Source organism: Syngnathus scovelli, chromosome 3, assembly GCF_024217435.2.
Source record: "Syngnathus scovelli strain Florida chromosome 3, RoL_Ssco_1.2, whole genome shotgun sequence".
Classification (NCBI taxonomy): Eukaryota; Metazoa; Chordata; class Actinopteri; order Syngnathiformes; family Syngnathidae; genus Syngnathus; species Syngnathus scovelli.
The window spans coordinates 21,060,876-21,080,987 of record NC_090849.1 but is presented as its reverse complement, the minus strand read 5'-3'; the positions used below and the strand labels follow the sequence as shown (position 1 = coordinate 21,080,987).

The following is a 20,112-nucleotide window of genomic DNA, read 5'->3' as shown; positions in this document are numbered from 1 at the left end:
CTGCCAACAACCGATATCGTCTAGGAAGACAAGCGCTTGCCTCCACCCAAACCGTGCATTTTTACGAGTTTAATACACCTCTCACAACCCTAACATACTTTTATACACACAAGTGAAATGCTTTCTCTTGCGTGCGTAAGCGTAAGAATTTTGACAGCAAGGTGGCTGACCAAAAGAAAAACCAGAGCGCAACACGACCCTGCATCCTCGCCTTCGTTTCTGTAGTGAGTCATCTCAACGATTAGACGATCTTATTGTGGGTCAAAGCCCAAAGTGGGCGTGGCCGCATCACTTGTTTGATTGGTTATTTCGCGGAAGTAACCCACTTGTCGCCTGTCTTCAAGATGACTTGTGTAACTTTCTTTTCTTTGGTCTAAAATCAACAACTCTGTGACTCTAAATCATGGCGGCGACTCCGGAGCGGTCGGTCAAGCTCAACCCGCTCAACGAAGAGTGGAAGAGGCTGTGCGACGTTTTGGACCGAAGCCCCGGCAATGGATGGCGAAGACTCGGAGAGATTGTGGCCCAGGACCGGCGCTTCAGACTCAGGTACATAGAAACCAAATACTGGTACTGGATTTGTTTTCAACTCCAGAAAGAGGCAGCTGGGTTGGGTTGTATTTTTCTCTGGAGACTCAACTCCAAGTTATTCATGAGTTGATTTTCCATAATGTGCCCCCTTTCGAAATGTCTCCTCAGTGCAGACAACTTGGAGATGTGCTCTCTGAAGGTCCTGCAGCCCGACGGCAGTCCGAGCCACATGCTGCTGATGCTGCTAGCGGAGCGAGGCTGCACATGCGGTCAGCTGATGGACTTCCTTCGCGCACTGGCCAACGCGGAGGCCCTTCACTGCCTCCAAGCGCCGGGTACGCTCCAAACCACCCACGGTCATTTTTATGGTCAGCTTTAGGAATGACTTCTTTTTTCAGCCTTGCAGATCATCACCCAGCCACAATCGGTGTCGCTGCTGTGTGGGCACAACTTGCACCTCAGCTGCCAAGCTGTTGGCCCCTCGCCAGTGCAGTACCAGTGGTTCAAGTCCAAGGAGGAGGTCAGTCCCACCTGTTGCACTCACACCTCTAACTGGATACGGTCCATTTGTGTCACTTGTCATAGTGTCCATCTGGAAAATCAACAATTCAAATGTTGCCACCTAAAGTGTTACCCTGATGTTTTTTTCTCGTGTGTGTTCCACCGCAGGTGCCAAACGGCTCCACGGCTGACTTGGCTATCAACGGCGTCCACGTGAAGGACGGCGGCTTCTACATCTGCCGTGTCAACTGCGGCGAATCCTTCCAGTTCAGTCAGTGGGCTCAAGTGGACGTCCTGGACGTGTCCGTGTCGAGCGGTGAGCCCTTGATGAGCACTGTGTGATCATGTGACCAGTGGTGGGAAGTAACTCTTACCTCTCAGCTACCATCTATTCTTTGCATCAATTTATCCATATTGCCGGAAGGCTACACCCGCCAGTCTTCGGATGGTCATCTGGAGGTGGCCCTCCAGCCTCGCCCGCAGCGGCTGCTGGCCGGCGCCGCCCTACAGTTGGAGTGCGGCGCAGCGGGCTGCCCCATCCCTCACTATCAGTGGTACTGTGACGGCGTGCCTCTTCCAGGTGCCACCAAGAGGAAACTCACTGTGAGCTATAAGAGACACAATTGACTGCTTCTCACACACTCCACCAAAATGTTCCCACACGCTATCATACACACTTTGGGATTGCTAACTCCAAAGAAAATTTCAATGTAGTGTTTGCCCGTCTGACTTTGCGTTTCTGCTTAAGATCCCAAACGCCACGCAGGACCACCAGGGAAAGTACCGCTGCAGGATCATTAGTGGAGGCGAGAGGACGTGGACCAGCGAGGTGGAGGTCTTGATCGGTACGTCAGCCAGCCTGTTAAACGCAACTACTTCTGTAACGACATCTAAATGCTTATTTGTGTTTTTGGCTAAAAGCTCCAAGTGCACCGGTGCAGATTTCAGGACCAATGGAGTGCTCCGAAGGTAGAGTCTTAAGGTTACACACCCTAGTTGCAATCACAACGCATACTGTGCAATTTAGTGTATTTTGACATTTGTGGGGAAAATTGCACAAACCATGTGATGGGTCCACGTGGTCAGTGATACTTAACCCATGGCATGAACGGAGGGTTCTTTGAGGGGGAGGTCAATAAGGGAAAGGAGGGGTGAGGCTGATGTCACAGACATGACCACTTTATTAGGTACACCTGGCAGTACTTACTAAAAGATAATCATGCATACAATATGTCAATCTGAGAGCTGTTCCTAATATTTTGTGTCTATTGCTTTTACATTTCAAGTGTAAAAATAAATTCTCATCACGCCAAGTTCTAATTGTGTTTTCTTCTCAATCCTAGATGACATTTATGCCATTGGAGGAGGTATTTCCATTCACTATACACAAATGTAATAATTCATGTATATTCTTGCTTTCATCTGCTTCTGCTGCCTTTTGTGTGTTTTTTTTTTTAGGTTCCACTGATTTCCTCCTAAACAGTGTACCTGAGCAACTACATGGTGAGCGTTGTTCCACATATCTGCCAAAATAATCACTTTAAAATCCAAACCAGGCGACGGTGATCATAACTCGCGTGTTTTAATCCAACTTTGTCTTTCCCCCAACACAGCAACGGACAAGGTCGCCCTGCTGATAGGCAACCTGTCCTACCAGAACCACCCGCAACTCAAAGCCCCCATGGTGGACGTATACGACCTCACTAACGTGTTACGGCAGCTGGACTTCAAGGTGGTCTCCCTGCTGGACCTCACCGAGTTGGAAATGCGCAACGCTGTCCACGAGTTCCTGCTGCTGCTCCATAAAGGAGTCTACGGTACATTTCCGCCCAGGTCTCGCGTTCGGGATGTCAGGGTGATTGCGGGCCTCTCGTCGGCAGGCTTGCTGTATTACGCCGGCCACGGCTACGAAAACTACGGCAACAGCTTTATGGTCCCGGTGGACGCACCCAATCCGTACCGCTCGGCCGACTGCTTGTGCGTGCAGAGCATCCTCAAGCTGATGCAGGAGAAGGAGACGGGCCTCAATGTCTTCCTGCTTGACATGTGCAGGAAGAGGTGAGTCCTTGCCAAAATAAATAAATAAATACATCATGAGCCACTATGTAGCGGTGGGGTTCACAACCTAGTCAATAAATCAGAGTTGGACACCTTGACCAGCAATCAAACCATCATTTCCAGGAATGTCCATGACGACAGCACGCACAATGTCGTCTTGAGGGTGACCGCTAACATTGTCTTTGGATACGCCACGTGAGTTTGAATCTCCCTCACGTTTCCCCATCGGGGGATAAAAAAAAAAAAGTAAAAGTTGTGTTGTGGAAAGGTGCCAAGATGCTGAAGCTTTTGAGCTGAGCTCCAGCGATTTCACCAACGGCGTCTTTGTCAAGTTCTTGAAGAAACGCCTGCTGGATGACGAGAAGATCACCGTGGTGCTGGACAGAGTCGCCGAGGGTAAGGAACATCCCATCAGAGGAATAAAACAGCACTTTTTTAAAGACTGTTATAAATATTGAAATGAGTTGCAGGGCTTTATTTCGACAAAAGTAGTGCTTAGCTGCCATCTTGTTGCAACTATAGGGAATTATGAAGCTTTTTAGGGGCAGGGCTTCATCTCATGTCACTAAAACCTGCAAAATATTCACTTCCTAATGACCTAATGAGAAGGTCACTAAGTGTTGAGGCGACGAAGCAGTCTCTTCCTTGTCATGCGCAGACATGGGCCAGTTTGACGCCACCAGGGGTAAGCAGGCGCTGGAGATCCGCAGCAGCCTGTCCGAGCGGCGGGCCCTGACCGACCCGGTACTGCCCGGTGCCGCCGACCTCCCCCACAGTCAACAGTGGGCCAAAGCCCACGGTGAGTTGTCACTCAGGGTGACAAATGCAAATCGGCATAGCGTGGAGTGAGCGGCCGTTGATGTGACTTTGCCGCTTGCAGAGCTTCCGGAGAGCATGTATGTGGACTTTGAGTGCGGCGCTCAGATCAAGTTGGGCTTCGCCGCCGAGTTCTCCAACGTTCTGGTTGTTTACACGCACATCGTCAGGAAGCCCGCCGAACTCTCTACGTGTCAGGCGCACGTCACCGACTTCCCTCAGGTCGCGAAGCGCACAAATGAAGGGAATCTTTGACAAGTCAGTGCCTCAGGACCGATACTCGTCTTTTCAGGAGCTGGACGTGGACCCAAAGGCAATGAACCGGAGCACCCCGGAGGACACGGGTGTCTACCTGCTGTCCAGCCACTTGCCGCATCATTGTCTCTACACCAGACTGTGCTCACTACAGAAGCTCAAGGTGAGTTAACCACTTCCTGTCTAAAGAAAAGAAAATGCAACAAAGCTAGCTATAGAAAATGATTGGCTGTGATCCAATTGGCCTTATGTCTTGTCCACCAGGATGATCTGGTGTTCACCGCGTGCCTTCGGGGCGCCTCGGCAGCCATGGACGCCGACGACAGTGTCTCTTGGACCGAGAACGTCAACATCGGCAAGCCGCTGATCGCCCGCCTGGACTTGCATCAAGCCACGCGGCAGAACAGCTGCCTGCTGACGTGCCCCATGCCCCACAGCCCCACGGCCCACTACCAGCATCCGGACCACGACCGCAGCCACCAGCATCACCGCCTTGACGTTTCCGTGGGTGGGCAGACGGTGGGCGAAGGTGTGGCGGCCTACGGTTCCAGCATCCCTATCGAGGCTAGCGACGACGTGGACGAGCTGCATACAGCATTCATCGAAAGCCTGCAGCTCCAGCGGTCCTGATTCGCTGGTAACTGCATGACTGTATTATGCTGCCACCTGGTGGCCAAAAGCGAGCACACCAGTAGCAACGGCAATAAAACAATGAAATCAACTGTAGCATTAAATTATGAAGCACAAACTCTTTAATTCTTTATTACTCTTATTTTTTTATTAAATATAATAGTGTACAGTAACAGGGTTTACGAGCATAGTTCTGAATGAATTAAATTAATAACTCAAGGCAGCGTTGTATTCCTATACCATCTTAAGACATTTTATGCTGATCTCCTAACACGTACTTTGATCAATTGAAACCATTTAAAAATCATCATCTTATTTGTGAGGTATCAGATTTTTTTTTTTTATCACATTCTGAAAATTACACATGAAAGTATTCCCAAATCCTACAGAGACATTTTCTGTGGACGTGTTCACATTTCTCAACTGACTCAAACCATTACAACTATTCTTATATTTGACGTGTTCTTTTTTTTTAACAGGCCAATTTCAGCACCGCTTAAATATAAATGTGCATTAATTATTGATCCCTGGGGTATATTAACTAAAACATATCACAGATGACAGAAGTAGTGAAATAATTGACTTGTACTGCTGCGCTGTGAAATGACTTTAGCTGTCATTCCTCTCCTATGACAGGACCAGCGTGAAATATTAGCTCGCACACTCAACATTAAAATGTCAGCCTGTGGGACGTGCCCCTCCCTCTCCGGCGACAGAGCAGCCTGACTCAAACGGCCGCGGGCTGTGAGCTGACATCACGGCGGAGGCGTCACCGTGATGCAGCAGATGCTGAGGGGGAGGGAACAAGAAAGAGCCGCTCCGTTCTGCAAGAGAGGACCCACGGGATATCATCATCGTCCTCCTCATCATGATGTCGGCCTCCTGGATGCTTCTGCTGCTGGCCTGCTGCGGACACGGCAATCCAAGTATGTATACTGATGATTTACAGTTTGAGTACTTCTTGTCCTTCGAGTCACCTGGTGCAGAGAAACCGTCAGTGTTTTTTATATGCAGTTTTAATGATAAAAAGAAAAATGCATTATATAATGTAAAGTATTTTGTATATAACAGATTTTTTTTCAATAAATGGTGTTGCTTGATGTATATTTTGTATGTAATTTTAGTTTTATTAGCTCGCAAATGACAAACTGCAATCTGTGTACCGAATATATTTTTTGTCAGAGAGTGTCGGTCAGATGCTCCCCGCGGTGCCTGGTGATGATTTCCCGTCCGATGTGCGGAGTGTCTTCCTTAAAGGTAAAAAAAAAAAAAAAAACACACACAAAAAAACCCCATAAATATTATAGTAGTGTGATTCTTTTTTTTTTAATGTTTTGTTCAACACAGATAAAAGCCACACGGACAAAATGGAAGTGTCGAGTCCCGTCAATCTGACGTTGCAATGCACCTGGACGGACAACGACAACAAGGTGGACAACATCACTGGATTCTGGAGAAAAGACGAGCGAGATATTGACAACAGCCACGTGACGCTGCGGCAAGAGAACCAGCAGTTTCAACTCCAAAGAATGTAAGAAACTTTTTACCACCTCTAAAAATATCTTTTGCTCTCCAACGACCACCATAATGATCCTCATTAAAATAGCACTGAACTCATCTTAATGGTTCTACGCGAAGGATGAAGAATACATGACTGAGCACTGTGACATAATTGCTGTCTACACATTTCACCGTTCGTGATCAAAAGTGTTTCAATAAGTTTTGTTTTTGACGGGCAAAATGATTGTTAACAAATGCTTTTATATGGTGTCCATATCTTGCCTTCTGAGGTTCATCATTAAAGATGAAGAAAGTCTAGGGAATTACTCGTGCGTGTTTGGAAATGAAGCAAAGGCTGACTTCATTTTGACAGGTGAGTTTTTCCTGAGAAGTGCATTTTTGCAATAAAAATCCCCAAATTAAGGAATATTTTACCTACTGAATTCCTCTTTTAAAACATTCCAATTATTTTACTTTTCAACACTTCCATGGCTTTTAATTTCCATTTCAGCTCTTTAGTTTTCTTAAGTAGTTTCTACTTGCATTCTCCAATTATGACGATGATGATGTTGGCCATTTTTTGTCCACCAGTGCCGCACATGGGCGACGTGCGGGACAAGCCGGTGGTCAGCTATGTTGGCGATTCGGTGGTGTTGCTATGCAAGATGGATGACAACAAGCCCAAACCCAAAACCTGGTTGTGGTTTAGAGCCAATGGCACTGACAAGGTGTGTAACAAGCTTATTAATATTTGTATTCTTTTTTTAATATTATTATTAATTTTCTCCCGCTCTTGTTTTAGGAGCAGATCGACACTGTGACGGAACCTGAAAAGTATCAAATGAAAAACGACGAAAAGTCCACGAAGCTGCACGTGTACAATCTGACCCACGACGACTCGGTTCTGTTCTACTGCAGTGCTGTGTTTGCCATCGGCTCGGCCGTCAGCCACCTGGAGCTGAAGGTAAGTCACATGACTGCTAACGAGTAGTGTCGAGGAGTATTTCATTTGGTCTGTGCTTAAAAGGTAATCACCATTTACGAGCCATTGAAGCCCTTCGTCGCCATCGTGCTGGAGGTCCTCGTTCTAGTCGCAGCCATCTTGCTCTTTGAGAGTAGTCGGTCCAAGAAGGCCCAAGCGCAAGATGGTATGTAGGATTGGGTATCTCATGAGGAACATTTACTTTTCATCAAGTGGTGGTGGTGCATTGGGTGTGCTTAATGTAATGACCACCATCAGCCTCGGGGGACGAGGTAGCCAACACCGAGGCGCCGACCACGAACGCCGAGCCCCCCACCACCACCACGGTCACCACGTGAGTACCCACAATGCACTGCCTGAATTTTGTGCAGATGTTGATGTTTGTGACCTCTTCTTAGGCCGTCGGGAGAAAGCAACGGATTGGACGAAAACCCCTCGGCCAGGCAACGAAACGTTGAAAATGTCGCTCAACAAAAGCAATAAATGACTTGTGGATTTGATTACTATAGCTCCAAATCCAACACGTAAGCTCTAGCATTAAGCATTTTTTTTTCAAACAGACAAATGGCAATAACCGCACCTTACAATGCTAAGGTGCCGAACACGTGGTGCAAATCACTAAAAGTAGTGCTTAGGTGCTGTGGTATTTGAAGTAATACAGGTGTTAGCACTCATATTTTATGAACATAGGATGTCCCGTGTGTCAAGGTGCACTGTACTGTATTGTAAATGGACTTTTTGTTTTCCATTGAGAATATATATCTGCCGTTGCGTTCAATATTTAATTGACAGTTTTTGTAAACACTGTCATTAAAGTCAATGTGTAACAAATAAGGTTTCTGTCAATTTTTATACAGGATGAATTTATACAAATAATTTCATAATGTGTATTTTGTTTTATGAAAAAATACCTTTTATAATTGTTTCAATTAATATTTTGATTTAATCAATTTTATATGTGCTTATCTTTTACACACTTACAATTTTTAAAAAATGTTATATAATAAAGAAAATGTTAGGAAGAGGAAAAAAAGTGTTCATGTAATGGCAAGCAATCTACTTTTATTCGTCCATAAATACTCGATTTTTTTTTTTTTGGTGCGATTGTTTTGCATTTTCACATTTAGACATCCAGGACATCCTGCCGGGGCTGATGGAGGAGGAATCGCACCAGTAGCCGCAGCGCGTGGTCATTCAGGCCGACCACGTGCCCGTCCTCCACGCCGTCGTAGAGGCGCACAGACTCGCTGCCCCACAGCAGGTTCTTCCGGGCGTTTCCGCTGTCCGTCTGTGCGGACAAGGCCAGCGTGTTGAGCTGGTAGCAGAAGAAGGAGAAAAAGTGGCCGTCGCTGATCACCGCCTGCGACACGAACGCTCTGCTCACGTCCTCGTGATTCCAGAAACCTGACGTATCAAAAATTTGAATTATTTTAAACTGTTCTATCAAATATTACTTAAAAAAAATACATTCAATGATGAAAAATATTTTGAAAAACTGTTAGCCATTTTTTTAATTTTAGATTTGTTGTTTATGTATCTTTTACACAATTTCAAATCTATGTAAAAATAATGCAATCTTGTTTGTCTGTTCCTTGACCTTGATAGGAGGCCTGCGCAGCGGTCCACGCAAACAGGCTAGCGATGGCGTGGGCCCTGAGGAACACCTCCACCTGGTCCGACTGCTGGCGGCGGGCCATGCGATCCCTGTGGTAGCGGTCGGGCACAAGGTGAAACTGCGTGTGGCCGTAGCACGCTGGGTCCGGCACCTTGGAACCTGTTGGACCGTCGCCAGGCATTCATTCGATGGCATGACTTCAAGACGCTTCATATCAGCGAGAGCTCACCTGTGAAGATGGTGTTGGTGTACTGCCTCTTGAACAGCGGCAGACAGGAGGGAGAGTACGGAACTTCAGGAACGTCTGCGTCATAAGAAGCTTCCATCGGGACCAACTGCATAAGCGCAGGGTTAGTCAACCCTAATTTATTTGGCACATGTGATTCCAAATTTGTTTTCTCACAAAATTGCAACATTTAGCTAAAATTTTTAATTCCCACAATTCTCATTAATCTGCCTTGATGCTTTTTGTGCGTGGGTTGCAATTTTGCTAAATGTAAGTAGTTCTCATTGGAAACTGTACAGGGCAAGTCCTTTTTAACAACAAGACTTTGGATAACCTGAGGGAGCTGCTGCGTTATTCGAATCTGACAGAGCGGCCGGTCGTCTATCTGGAACCTGATGGGCTCCAGGCTCCCCTTTCTGTGGCCCCTTGGAACAATCCTCTCCCCTCTCCTCCAGTAGAAACCAACTTGGGGATTCACATCTGAAAACAGAGACAAAAACAAACATAATTTTAAAATAATATAATAGAATTATAATAATATTATCAATAGCATTTGATATTGGCTTTTGTTTGAATTTTATCTCTTCCAGGTGAACTTAATTTGACTTCCTTTAAACTTTCCATTGCGGATATTAAATCCATTTCTATTTGCTCTTCCTCAGTAAATAATTGATCAAATAAATCATCTTTGTTAGGGAACAGAAATCAGTGCACAGGGTTACTGAAACATTGGACATGCTAATGTTTAGAAAAGCTTGAATTAAGTTAACCTGTAAGTGTTAGGTAAAAAAAGATCATGGAAGATCAGCATACCCATGCTGGAGGAGAGGAGCAGCGGGCTGTATTTGGCCAAGCCGTATGTTAACGATTTGACCAAGTTTCTCAGGAAGGGTCCCTCGACGAGCTCCTGTCGTCTGTACATGGACGTCTTTCCTTTGATAGTGTGCCAGTGCTCTTGCAGAATCACGCGCGTTACCAATGAACGGATGTCCTTGAACGCCTCATCACTAATGCCGAGGTTGTCTGCTTCAGTGGCGGGGGAATCCTTCTCCTCCACGGCGACATGAGGCCGAGCTGGGGTGAGTTGCTCCGGCAAGCCGGGGATGTATGCGGTTTTGGTGAAGTGCTGGTACCATTTATCCGCATTTCGCGCGAACGTCTGCGGGTAGACGACGTATTTTTTGCGCTCGATGCGAGTGAGTGACCGCAGTTTATCCTGCACGGGTGACGCTTTTATCCGCTCGACTTGCTCCTCGACTTGGCGCGCTCGAGCCGATTTGCTTTTGGCAGTCAGAGACGGTTTGATGGGCGGGTAAACAGCCTTCTTGACCACTGTCGCCGCCGCCTCGGTGTGTACAAGCTTCTGGTTTATATGCAAGTTTACAGGGAAGCGAAAGGGCACCCGTGCGCGGGCCGCCATGTTGTTTCGTCTTCTTCGTTTCCTCGTCGCATAAATTGAGGAGCGCTTACACAGCAGCGCCCCCTAAAACACAGGCAATTATAATGAATACACGTCTTTATTAAGCACATAACTGTCGCCAAATATCAACTTATTGAGCAATTAGTGTTATTATATCATTATTACTATCGATATGTATGCTATCGCTTATTTGGCATGATATTGGTTGACTATGAACAACTCCAGAGATGATCTTGAACACAGCCTGCAAAACAACGCCGCCGGAAATGGTGCGTTTCAGTCGGACAAATGTCATTTCAGGGTTTCGCTACACATTAAAATGTCGTGGATCTTTTTGCGGACATTATTAATATTAACATATTAGCCTATTAGTTTGCCACAAATATAAACCCAAAACGACTGAGAGCTATTATTTTTACTGACGTTCAGCGTTAGATTTTATTCAAATTAACGTGGCGTATTGAAAGCAACACTAATGTAACACTAGCTACACGTTTTCCCGAGGAAAATTGAATATCCATTGTGGTTATATTTGAGGACGCCGTGCTTCGACGTGGGAATAACAACAACTGGCCATGCTTTATCATCATATTCTCCGAACATGCTTGATACCTAGCCGAACGGCGGTCCATCTCGGAGGATTGCAACTTGTTTGCAGAGTCCAGGTAGCTTTCCTGTGTCATTTCCAGTTTGTTGTTTTTGACATTGTCACGATATAATAATCTGAATATTGTTGAATTTTAGATAGTATTGAAATCTTGTGACCAACGTTAGCATTATTTTGAATGTTATTTTTAGTTAATTTCTGTTATTTGCACATTTCAGAGAGCTCTGTGTACCGGAAGTGACGAAGTACGACTGGCGGAAGTGGCCAGTCAGAAATATGGCCGCCCAGTTGCTACAATCTTCTCCAAAGTGATTGACAAAAGCCTCCCCGCAGATATCATATATGAGGACGACAAGGTCGACTTGTGCTTGTAAATATAGAAATGAGTTATAATGATTCCAATTTACCAATTTAGTGTATCTCCCCCAGTGTTTGGCTTTTAGGGACATCAGTCCACAGGCTCCTGTTCATTTCCTTGTTATCCCAAAGATGCTCATTCCCAGGATAAGTCAAGCCAGTGATGATGACGCTGAGGTAAGATGGAAATAGAGCCATCAAGAATTTATCAATTTACCTAAAATAAGTATTCTGATAGAAAAAGTCCCACAGTATTTTTTTTTAATACTCTACTAATTTACACTGCTTTTTGTGCAGCTCTTGGGACATTTACTGGTCGTGGCCAAGAAGGTGGCGAAGCAGGAAGCTCTGACAGAAGGTTATCGAGTGGGTAAGTGGCCCGTTGACATCGGTTAAGTGTTAAGAGTTGTATTGATCAGGTTGTTGTGGTCTGCAGTCATCAACGATGGCAAACATGGTGCTCAGTCCGTCTACCATCTTCACCTGCACGTGTTGGGAGGCAGACAGATGACATGGCCGCCAGGATAAATGCTTCCATCCAAATTTACATATATGCATACATTACTGGGACATGTTGACAACATGCATTGTGAGTATATTTTCTCTACTTATGTCAGCTAAATATAAAAAATAAAATAGATTAAAAACCCTTACAAAATGTTGGCTCAAATTTAATATTTCTCAAGATATTTTCTACACACAAATAGTAAATGAGAATGATTTATTTAAACACAAGTTGCAAGTGCAAAATAGTCTTCGACAAAACGTTTCCTTTTTCCTTCTTGTACTAAAGTTGACATTGATTCGCGGCTTCAACAATCATTGACACACAACTGCAGTGTTATGTGCGGTCATGTGTGGTTTGTTTGTGTGTGTGTGTGTGTGTGTGTGTGTGTGTGTGTGTGTCTCCACGTGTGTCTCTTAATTACGGAAATAAAATTTATGGTGAAAGAACTATGAAGAACTCCTTGCCTTTGTAGGTCACTTTTATGTAGTTTTAGTAATATAATAAACCAATGTTCATTCTGCTGGATATTTTTGTGAATGTATTTAAAATATAATGGGAAGCATAGAAAAGTGTCATGTGAACGGTAGGTGACTGCGGCTCCTCTATTTTTTTTGATTCAATAAAGTATGTCATTATTTTTTAAATTCAAGAACATGTCAAAATATTATATTTGACAGAATAAAAAAAAACGAATGATAGGTCAATGCTGGCTTCATTTGCCATCGTGGTGTCGTGTCAGTCGTGTCAACATAAGTCAGCTGATCAACACAGATAAGCATGCTGGCAGGTCTTCGTCACCTTCGTGAGTCGCGACCTTGGCAGATGTTTTTTTTTCCCCCCCACAGGGCACCGTGGCCCTGCTGGGCAAGTGGGCGGTACCGAGGGGGACAGCACGCAGAGCACTCGAGGTTCCTATTGGTTGATGACGGAGGCCTTGAGAGCACCTGCTCGGGCTGGCCGAAACGTCTTCAGGTCCTCAAGTGACTCCCTGCAGGAGGTAAGGCGCACTTTTGCTTCTTCTATCTTTCGACGTTGATGCTTAGAATATATTGTATCGCGTACAATGTTGTTCTTCCAAGACTGATCATTTTTGCTTGGGTTTTGTTTTTGCGACGAAAAAGTCATAATTGAGAATAACTAGTTTTTCACGAGAAAAAAATTATCACATGTGAAAATATGTATTCTCCAATTAAAAGGGTGTTTTGATTTAAAAATAACAAGGATGTGATATTTGAATCAAGTACATGATTTAAAAATAATCATGTTTTTGAAGATATATTTTTATAAAGCAGAATATCAAGATTTATCTTCACCTTCCTTTTTTCTCACTAAAATACGTGTAATAACAAGTATAGTCCCCCTAAAGACATTATCTTCTTGCCAAAAGAGACTCAACTATATGGAACAATCCATGTTCACTCAATACCATGCTTTTATTGCCACAATGAAACTGAAGTTTCTTAAGCTAAAAAAGCAAAAATAAATGTTTGTATTGTTAAAATTAATGTGACAAGAAAGCTTGACCTCATTGTCATTGTGTGATTTTTCCTTTAGTGTGGACATAAAATAGTGTCATCCTCACTGCCACAGTCTCGTGTTGTTGCTTAAGATGTTTCAACCCGAAGTAAAAGGGGGCAAAGTTCGCTCCCACTCAGAGGTCGGACTGAGGTGATGGAATGCCATTCACTACTTAGTCCACTAGGTAGAACAGTATTTCAAAACAACTTTCATCAAAACTGTCCTAATATTAATTGCAGCATACAAGCATTTTTTTCGACAAACGTTATAGTTTCTATTTTACACGTGAAAGAAATCGTAATCGTTAACTATGCCACATTCAGAAAACGCTGTAGTCTCACAAGAAAACCAAAAGAAACAATCTTACTTCTTTGACATAGAAAATAAATGTTTGCAAAAAACATTGTTATAATCTATTGCAGTATAGAACAGTTGTATTTTGGAAGTGCTGTTCTTAAAAGAGTTGCTTTTTATTAAAATAGATGCAATACCACAAGAGTAAACAATTTCTTATATTCACATCTTAAATGTATTTCAGTTTCTTTTTTTTTGTTCTCACCTGAGCTGAACTTGAACATGTTGTAGAACCCGTCTCTGGATGGCATTTTATTTTAGCGTTTGCAGGACTTAACACAACATGGCACCTTTTGGCTCTTTGCTCACATTTGTGTATAGTGTGACAAATGGCGTGCTGGCTCAGCATCATTTATTAGGTTAAAGGTGAAGTGAAGGACCCTATCACCCAAAAAAAAGTGTGTGCAAAGCTGTCTCAGTCAAATGCCAAGATTTCCACATGGTCAGTGTAGCAATATGAGTGCTATAAATGAGAGCAAAGATCCTCACTGCTTTTCATTGGAGTTTATGTCTTTGGTGCAGCTTTGAACACAAAATGGCCGAGGCGGTGATGTCAAACGGGCTCACGGGCTTGGATGGACACCATCTGGACAGGTACACACACTTGACAGCTACAGACTCACGTAGAACATCGTGGTCTTTCAAGTTACCCGATTTTTGTTTTGAGTTGCACTCAAAATTGAAACTTTTGTGCATATTATACTGCCCTCTTGTGGCCAATGCGCACACATCAGAATGAACAGGACAATGCCTGTTGAATTATGATGAGCAAAGGATTTAATTCTTTACCCTACACTAAATTATGTACCATGCTGTGTGTGATATTATATTTTTTAATTGCATAGATGTATGTACACTTTCAACACAAAACATTCTTGAAGCCGACAGCTATCTAGAAGATTACTCAAGTGAATACACATCGCTGAAAAGTCTACTGGTGATATTGAAACGTGTTCTCTGTGTGTATTCGAGGATCGCAGAGCCCTCCGCGCTCACCGTCGATTCCACCAAGAAGGACACGCACAGGAATGGAGCCTCAGCCGGAGCAACGCACCAGGCACAAGCAGGTACGTGTTTCGTGAATGTGACCTTGAGCACAGATGAGAAAAATGTAAGCAGGTTCGCCAAACAATCTAAAATCAGGTTGGGTATTTGAATTGACGAGGAGACTTTTTTTTTTAGATTTTAGAAAAAAAGGGTTCTACAAAAATAGTACAGGTATTTCTTTTAATCAAAAAGGCTTGATAACATTTTGTGTTAAGCGTTAAGTTTTTTTATTATAAAAAAGTATTGTTAGTATGATTAAAATAAAGATAATCAAGTTTTAAAAAGTCAAAACTACAAGAAGTCATCACACAATTGTATTGATACACCCAGATTATTCTCCACACAAGACTTTTCCAAACCTGTATGCAAAGTTAATTTTCACTGACGTTTCCGGGACAATCTAATAAATTCTTACAAATGTATTGTAAACATTATAATCCTTTAAGAAGCAAAAAGCCTGCTGAATCTTTCATAATCTGCATGTGACACATAAGCACAGTCCGAGAAGTGTGCGGTGTTTGTACTGAGCAAACACAATAACTTATAAGCGTCAAAAACCAGACTGGCGGGTACACGGCACACACCTGGCTGCCTGCATCATCTCAGGTAACACGGCGAGACCTCGCCTCCCTGGCGTGGCCTCCACGTCACAGTCCGACTACTCGCGTCCTTGCGCGCTCACTCGCTCACACCACTCACCATGGCGGGTAATTGCAGCTGCTCCTGTTGCCCCCCAGAGCCCACCGCCATCCCACTGAAGCCCCAGGTGCACGCCACCGCTAGCCTGGCCCCGGCCGAGCAGCTGTGGACCACCAGCAAGCAGGGGGCAGTCCGCTTGCGGATGGAGACGTCAGGACCGGCCGCCGACATCCCTGTCACAGTGCACCAGATGTTCCTGGGGACGGTGGAGGCCTTCGGGGACCACCCGGCCTTGGCATCCAAGAAGGACGGACAGTGGGAGACGCTCACGTGGAGGCAGTACTACCAGCAGTGCAGGACGGCGGCAAAGAGCTTCTTGAAGGTCTGCCCTTATTTAATTAAATAATTTAACTCAGCTTCAGCCTCACTGATGAAGCCCGCTGTTTGTCCTCGTCGATAACCAAAACGTGCGTCTTTGATGAAAACACGTATGTTCGGTTAAGCCTCTGACTCCAAATTGTCTGTCATGTTTAAAAAGAACTTGTGGTTAAGATTTATTGAAGACACAATTGCATTCTTCGAAGACATAATTGCCTTTGACAGGTAGGTGCAGTAGTTTATTGTAATTGAATTATCTGATGTTTACAAAATACGCTTCGATTTGGTTAGCTCTTGTTTTTCTTTTGTATGATGGTTTTTGATGAAATTTCATAGCTCTCAGTCTGTTGCCTCTGCTCTTTATTTGTGTCCCCACCGAAACTCTCAAGGGAAAATCAATCCTGTAATTTAGGCGTGTGAAATCTCCAGCTTGTGTTACGGATCCCCTTTCCCGGTTGCGTTGGCGGACCCATGTGTATGTAGGTCAAAAGTAACGTGTGGCAAAGTGTCATCATTAAAAATGGATTCGTGCATGTATGTGTATGTGCAGCTCGGCCTGGAGCGCTACCACGGGGTGGGCATCCTGGGCTTCAACTCCCCCGAGTGGTTCGTCGCCAATGTGGGCTGCATCTTGGCCGGGTAAGTGCAGGACATTTTTGTTTTGTATGCCGAGTGCTGACTTAATATCTTTTTTATGCCGGTATCTACCCTAAAGCATGTGTGCTGGTCGGTATGTGTTGACGTTAAAGATACACAAAGTGCGTATCAGGTGTGCATTCCACGCATAGGTCAGACAAGAAGACAGTCAGATGATTATGACACAGGCTGAGATAAGATGACTGTCATTTTCTGGATTTTTTACATACGTAAAGTAGAACCACGTGACACTAATTATTGGTTTGATTTTTGTTTTACACGACCAAGAAAGATGTATGTATGTTTTGTGTGCATTCCAGGGGTTTGGCGACAGGCATTTACACCACCAACGCACCCGCGGCCTGTCGGGAAGTGGCTAGCACCATACAGGCGAACATTATTGTGGTGGAGAACCAGCAACAGCTGGATAAAATCCTGCAGGTGAGCACCGGACTCGAGTCTGCGTGTGTACGAGTGTGCGTGTCATCTCGAGGGTGCAAGGCCAGTTCTTAAATTTAAAAGAAAATACATGAGTTCTTCCGGGCAGGTGAAAGATGATCTGCCGCATCTCAAAGCCATTGTCCAGTACAAAGGAGAACTAAAGCAGAGGATCCCCTCCCTTTACACAGTAGGTTGACACATTCACACAAAATGATTTATGCACATTTACCAAAAAGCAAATGATTTCATTTGAAACAATTTGAAATATCCAAATTATTAAGTAAAACAAATGTTGATGGAGAATTTTATGAAGGAAAAAAAATGTGATTTATATATTTATTTATTTATTTTTACGAGACTCAGGTAACCACACAGAGATTTTGTTTTTAGTGGGCGGAATTCATGAGGCTGGGCGAGGATGTGCCTGAAAAAGACCTCAACGATTCCATCAACAGCCTCCGTGCCAACGAATGCTGCACTCTCATCTTCACGTCAGGATCCACCGGACCCCCAAAAGGTGTCATGCTGAGCCACGACAACGTGAGTCATCTCAATCTTTTTACAAAAACAAACAAAGTTCCAAAAATAGACACTTACGGAATTCCAACATTCCTTCTACAGGTGACCTGGACGGTCCAAAGAGCAGGAGACTTGGTGGGCCTGCGCTACGCCGAGGAGTCAGTGGTCAGCTACTTGCCTCTCAGCCACGTGGCGGCTCAGCTCAATGACATGTACATCACCATGAGGTTCGCAGCAACCACATATTTCGCCGAGCCCGATGCCCTCAAGGTGAGCACACAACACGCCTTTTAGCCATGACGACCACATTTTATTTTATTTTTTTCAATTAAAGGGATCCTTGGGGACCACGTTGAAGGAGGTCAAGCCCACCGCCTTCCTAGGTGTCCCTCGCGTTTGGGAGAAGATACAGGAGAAAATGCAAGAGGCCGGCGCTAAGGCGAGCCCGTTCAAGAAGAGCGTGGCCGACTGGGCCAAGGCCATCGGGCTCATGTACAACTACAGCGCCATGCACGGGTGGGATGGTGTCACCTTCATTTTTGTCACACTAACTTTCAAATGTGACGATTTTTTACAAACTTTCTTTGTGTGTCGCAGGGAAAAGCGCGTGCCGTGGGGCTTCACCTTGGCTAACCAGCTGGTGTTCAAGAAGGTCCGAGTGGCGCTGGGCCTGGAGCGCTGCCGGACCTTGTTAACTGGGTCGGCCCCCATCTCCAAGGAGACCCTGGAGTACTTCATGAGCCTGAACATGCCCCTCTTGGAACTGTACGGCATGAGCGAGAGCTCCGGCCCGCACACTGTCTCCACTAACGATGACTTTCACATCAACAGGTCAGCGCATACCACAATTGGAATTCTACAAATCGACAACTAGCTAATGCTAATAGCTACATGTGGTCTTAGCTGCGGGAAGGTGATGCCAGGCTGCAAGGTGAAGCTGGAGAACCAGGACTCGGAAGGCAACGGGGAGGTCTGCTTCTGGGGGCGCAACGTCTTCATGGGCTACCTCAACAAGGACGACAAGACCAAAGAGGCCCTAGACCAGGACGGGTGGCTGCACTCCGGAGACATTGGAAGGTTCCAGCGAAACTTCCTTTTCATCACTGGAAGGATTAAAGGTCAGCCGTGTGCATATATTTCAGATGTTTTTTTTATTTTCTTATTAGAAAATAAAAATCTTAATTTTAAAACAAACGAAAAACAATTTGCTAAATAATCTGCAAAATACCAGGAGCACGAATATTATATCATGGGTGTTCACCATATCAAAGTTAAAATATTTCGAGCCAAAAAGCAAAATGACCTCATTTGGATTATTGGTGAAAACACGCAGAGATCATTATTACCGCTGGCGGCGAGAATGTGGCCCCAGTCCCCATCGAGAATATGGTGAAGGCGGAGGTGGCCATCATCAGCAACGCAATGCTAATCGGAGACAAGAAGAAGTTCCTCACCATGCTCATCACGCTCAAAGTAAGCTCCCCAAAATACCCCCCCCCCCCCCCCCCCCCCCCCCCTACACACAGAATTATTTACTATAGTGAACCATTGGCCAGTGCGTCGTGGACCAAGAGGGCAACCCCACAGAGCAGCTGAGCCAAGAGGCCACCGACTTCTGCCGCAATCTTGGCGTCGGTGCCACCAGGGTGTCGGAGATCATTGATAACAAGGAGCCCGCTGTCTACAAGTCCATTCAGGAGGGCATGGAGCGATACAACGCCAATGCCGTCTCCAGAGCGCAGAAGGTACAGAAGTTTGTCATCCTGCCAAGAGACTTCTCCATTGCGGGAGGAGAGCTTGGTAAGTTGTTTACATGTTCCTACCTGTATAGTCCAAGTTGATTACATTTGTGACAAGTAGAACACAGCCTGTCACAAATCTTGCTTACCATCTTTGTCACTTGTTATGTGAGGAACGGGGCCGCATTCCAACCATGTTTTTCTAAGCGAACGTTTTCATTTCATTATGTGCGTGCACATACTGGAGTAGAATCTGCTTTTCCTTACAGGGCCCACCATGAAAGTCCGGAGGCCAATCGTCGTCCAAATGTACCAAGACAAAATCGATGAGATGTACACCGAGCAGACGCAAACAAAATAAACCATGAAGATGGATGATATTTATACTTTAATGCACCTTTACCTTGTAAATAAAAGCTCCCAGTCATGGCCAAAGCTTGCCATATTGATCCCCACGTGAGTATCTAACATTAAGTGCAATATCATTGATTTTGTATTGCAATTGTTTAGTATGACCAGTGTCATTAAATAGGATTGGCTGTTGAATTGAGACATCATTAATCGATGTCTGTTGTCAATTTTTGGTAAGAATAAAATTACAATATTTGAAGTATGGTGTACTTTTTTTGTAGGGTAATGACAATTTTACAAATTTAAGTTGTAATATTCCAAAAATGTATTTGATGACCACAATTTAATGGCAGAGCCCCATTTTTTCACTTTTCTCCTAGGGTTTGTACTTTGTTTGAATTCCTTCTCAGGTTCATCTTCATTCTACGTAGAATCAAAGTTAGCCAGGGCTCTCGGAAAACGGGAAAGCTGTCGGATGCGTGTA

The 20,112-nt window shown here is 44.7% G+C and overlaps 5 protein-coding genes across 10 annotated transcripts; 4 read left to right on the top strand and 1 right to left on the bottom strand.

Moving 5' to 3' along the window:
- The first annotated feature begins 303 nt into the window (after positions 1-303).
- Positions 304-5,577, top strand: malt1 (MALT paracaspase 1). 3 transcript variants are annotated; one of them, XM_049763131.2, is made up of 19 exons: positions 304-549; positions 700-866; positions 930-1,051; positions 1,201-1,348; positions 1,457-1,635; positions 1,781-1,877; positions 1,954-2,001; positions 2,376-2,399; positions 2,491-2,535; positions 2,646-2,849; positions 2,913-3,090; positions 3,214-3,285; positions 3,359-3,486; positions 3,749-3,889; positions 3,971-4,128; positions 4,199-4,324; positions 4,426-4,516; positions 4,599-4,798; positions 5,428-5,577. In XM_049763131.2, exons 1-19 carry the CDS (start codon positions 404-406, stop codon positions 5,515-5,517), a joined length of 2,364 nt encoding a protein of 787 aa, XP_049619088.1. In that variant the 5' UTR covers positions 304-403; the 3' UTR covers positions 5,518-5,577. The 3 variants fall into 3 exon arrangements, with proteins under 3 accessions (XP_049619088.1, XP_049619090.1, XP_049619089.1); XM_049763133.2 differs by lacking the exon at positions 5,428-5,577 and having other exon boundaries at positions 4,599-4,882; XM_049763132.2 differs by lacking the exon at positions 5,428-5,577 and having other exon boundaries at positions 4,426-4,882.
- emb (embigin) lies at positions 5,569-10,510 on the top strand. 3 transcript variants are annotated; one of them, XM_068650088.1, is made up of 11 exons: positions 5,569-5,717; positions 5,974-6,048; positions 6,139-6,322; positions 6,582-6,664; positions 6,883-7,019; positions 7,094-7,255; positions 7,319-7,439; positions 7,532-7,607; positions 7,672-7,797; positions 8,401-9,238; positions 9,414-10,510. In XM_068650088.1, exons 1-9 carry the CDS (start codon positions 5,660-5,662, stop codon positions 7,754-7,756), a joined length of 981 nt encoding a protein of 326 aa, XP_068506189.1. In that variant the 5' UTR covers positions 5,569-5,659; the 3' UTR covers positions 7,757-7,797; positions 8,401-9,238; positions 9,414-10,510. The 3 variants fall into 3 exon arrangements, with proteins under 3 accessions (XP_068506189.1, XP_068506188.1, XP_068506187.1); XM_068650087.1 differs by having other exon boundaries at positions 7,672-9,238; positions 10,147-10,510; XM_068650086.1 differs by having other exon boundaries at positions 7,672-9,238.
- On the bottom strand, positions 8,316-10,534 carry mrps30 (mitochondrial ribosomal protein S30). The gene is made up of 5 exons (XM_049763298.2): positions 9,928-10,534; positions 9,449-9,594; positions 9,118-9,223; positions 8,871-9,047; positions 8,316-8,677 (listed from the first exon to the last, which is right to left on the bottom strand). Exons 1-5 carry the CDS (start codon positions 10,532-10,534, stop codon positions 8,397-8,399), a joined length of 1,317 nt encoding a protein of 438 aa, XP_049619255.1. The 3' UTR covers positions 8,316-8,396.
- On the top strand, positions 10,044-12,997 carry hint2 (histidine triad nucleotide binding protein 2). Of its 2 annotated transcripts, XR_007490521.1 has the most exons (7): positions 10,044-10,193; positions 11,072-11,199; positions 11,360-11,497; positions 11,571-11,675; positions 11,796-11,868; positions 11,935-12,087; positions 12,852-12,997. XR_007490521.1 is itself a non-coding variant. In XM_049763444.2 (6 exons), the coding sequence occupies exons 2-6, from the start codon at positions 11,110-11,112 to the stop codon at positions 12,024-12,026; spliced, it is 498 nt and encodes a 165-aa protein (XP_049619401.1). In that variant the 5' UTR covers positions 10,044-10,193; positions 11,072-11,109; the 3' UTR covers positions 12,027-12,453. The 2 variants fall into 2 exon arrangements, 1 of the variants encoding a protein (XP_049619401.1); XM_049763444.2 differs by lacking the exon at positions 12,852-12,997 and having other exon boundaries at positions 11,935-12,453.
- LOC125994017 (long-chain-fatty-acid--CoA ligase ACSBG2-like) lies at positions 12,855-19,887 on the top strand. Its single transcript, XM_049763151.1, has 15 exons — positions 12,855-13,003; positions 14,401-14,472; positions 14,851-14,945; positions 15,663-15,946; positions 16,493-16,581; positions 16,899-17,019; positions 17,126-17,206; positions 17,410-17,559; positions 17,641-17,808; positions 17,873-18,054; positions 18,136-18,369; positions 18,442-18,656; positions 18,872-19,011; positions 19,095-19,338; positions 19,547-19,887. The coding sequence occupies exons 2-15, from the start codon at positions 14,414-14,416 to the stop codon at positions 19,636-19,638; spliced, it is 2,154 nt and encodes a 717-aa protein (XP_049619108.1). The 5' UTR covers positions 12,855-13,003; positions 14,401-14,413; the 3' UTR covers positions 19,639-19,887.
- Positions 19,888-20,112: the final 225 nt, after the last annotated feature.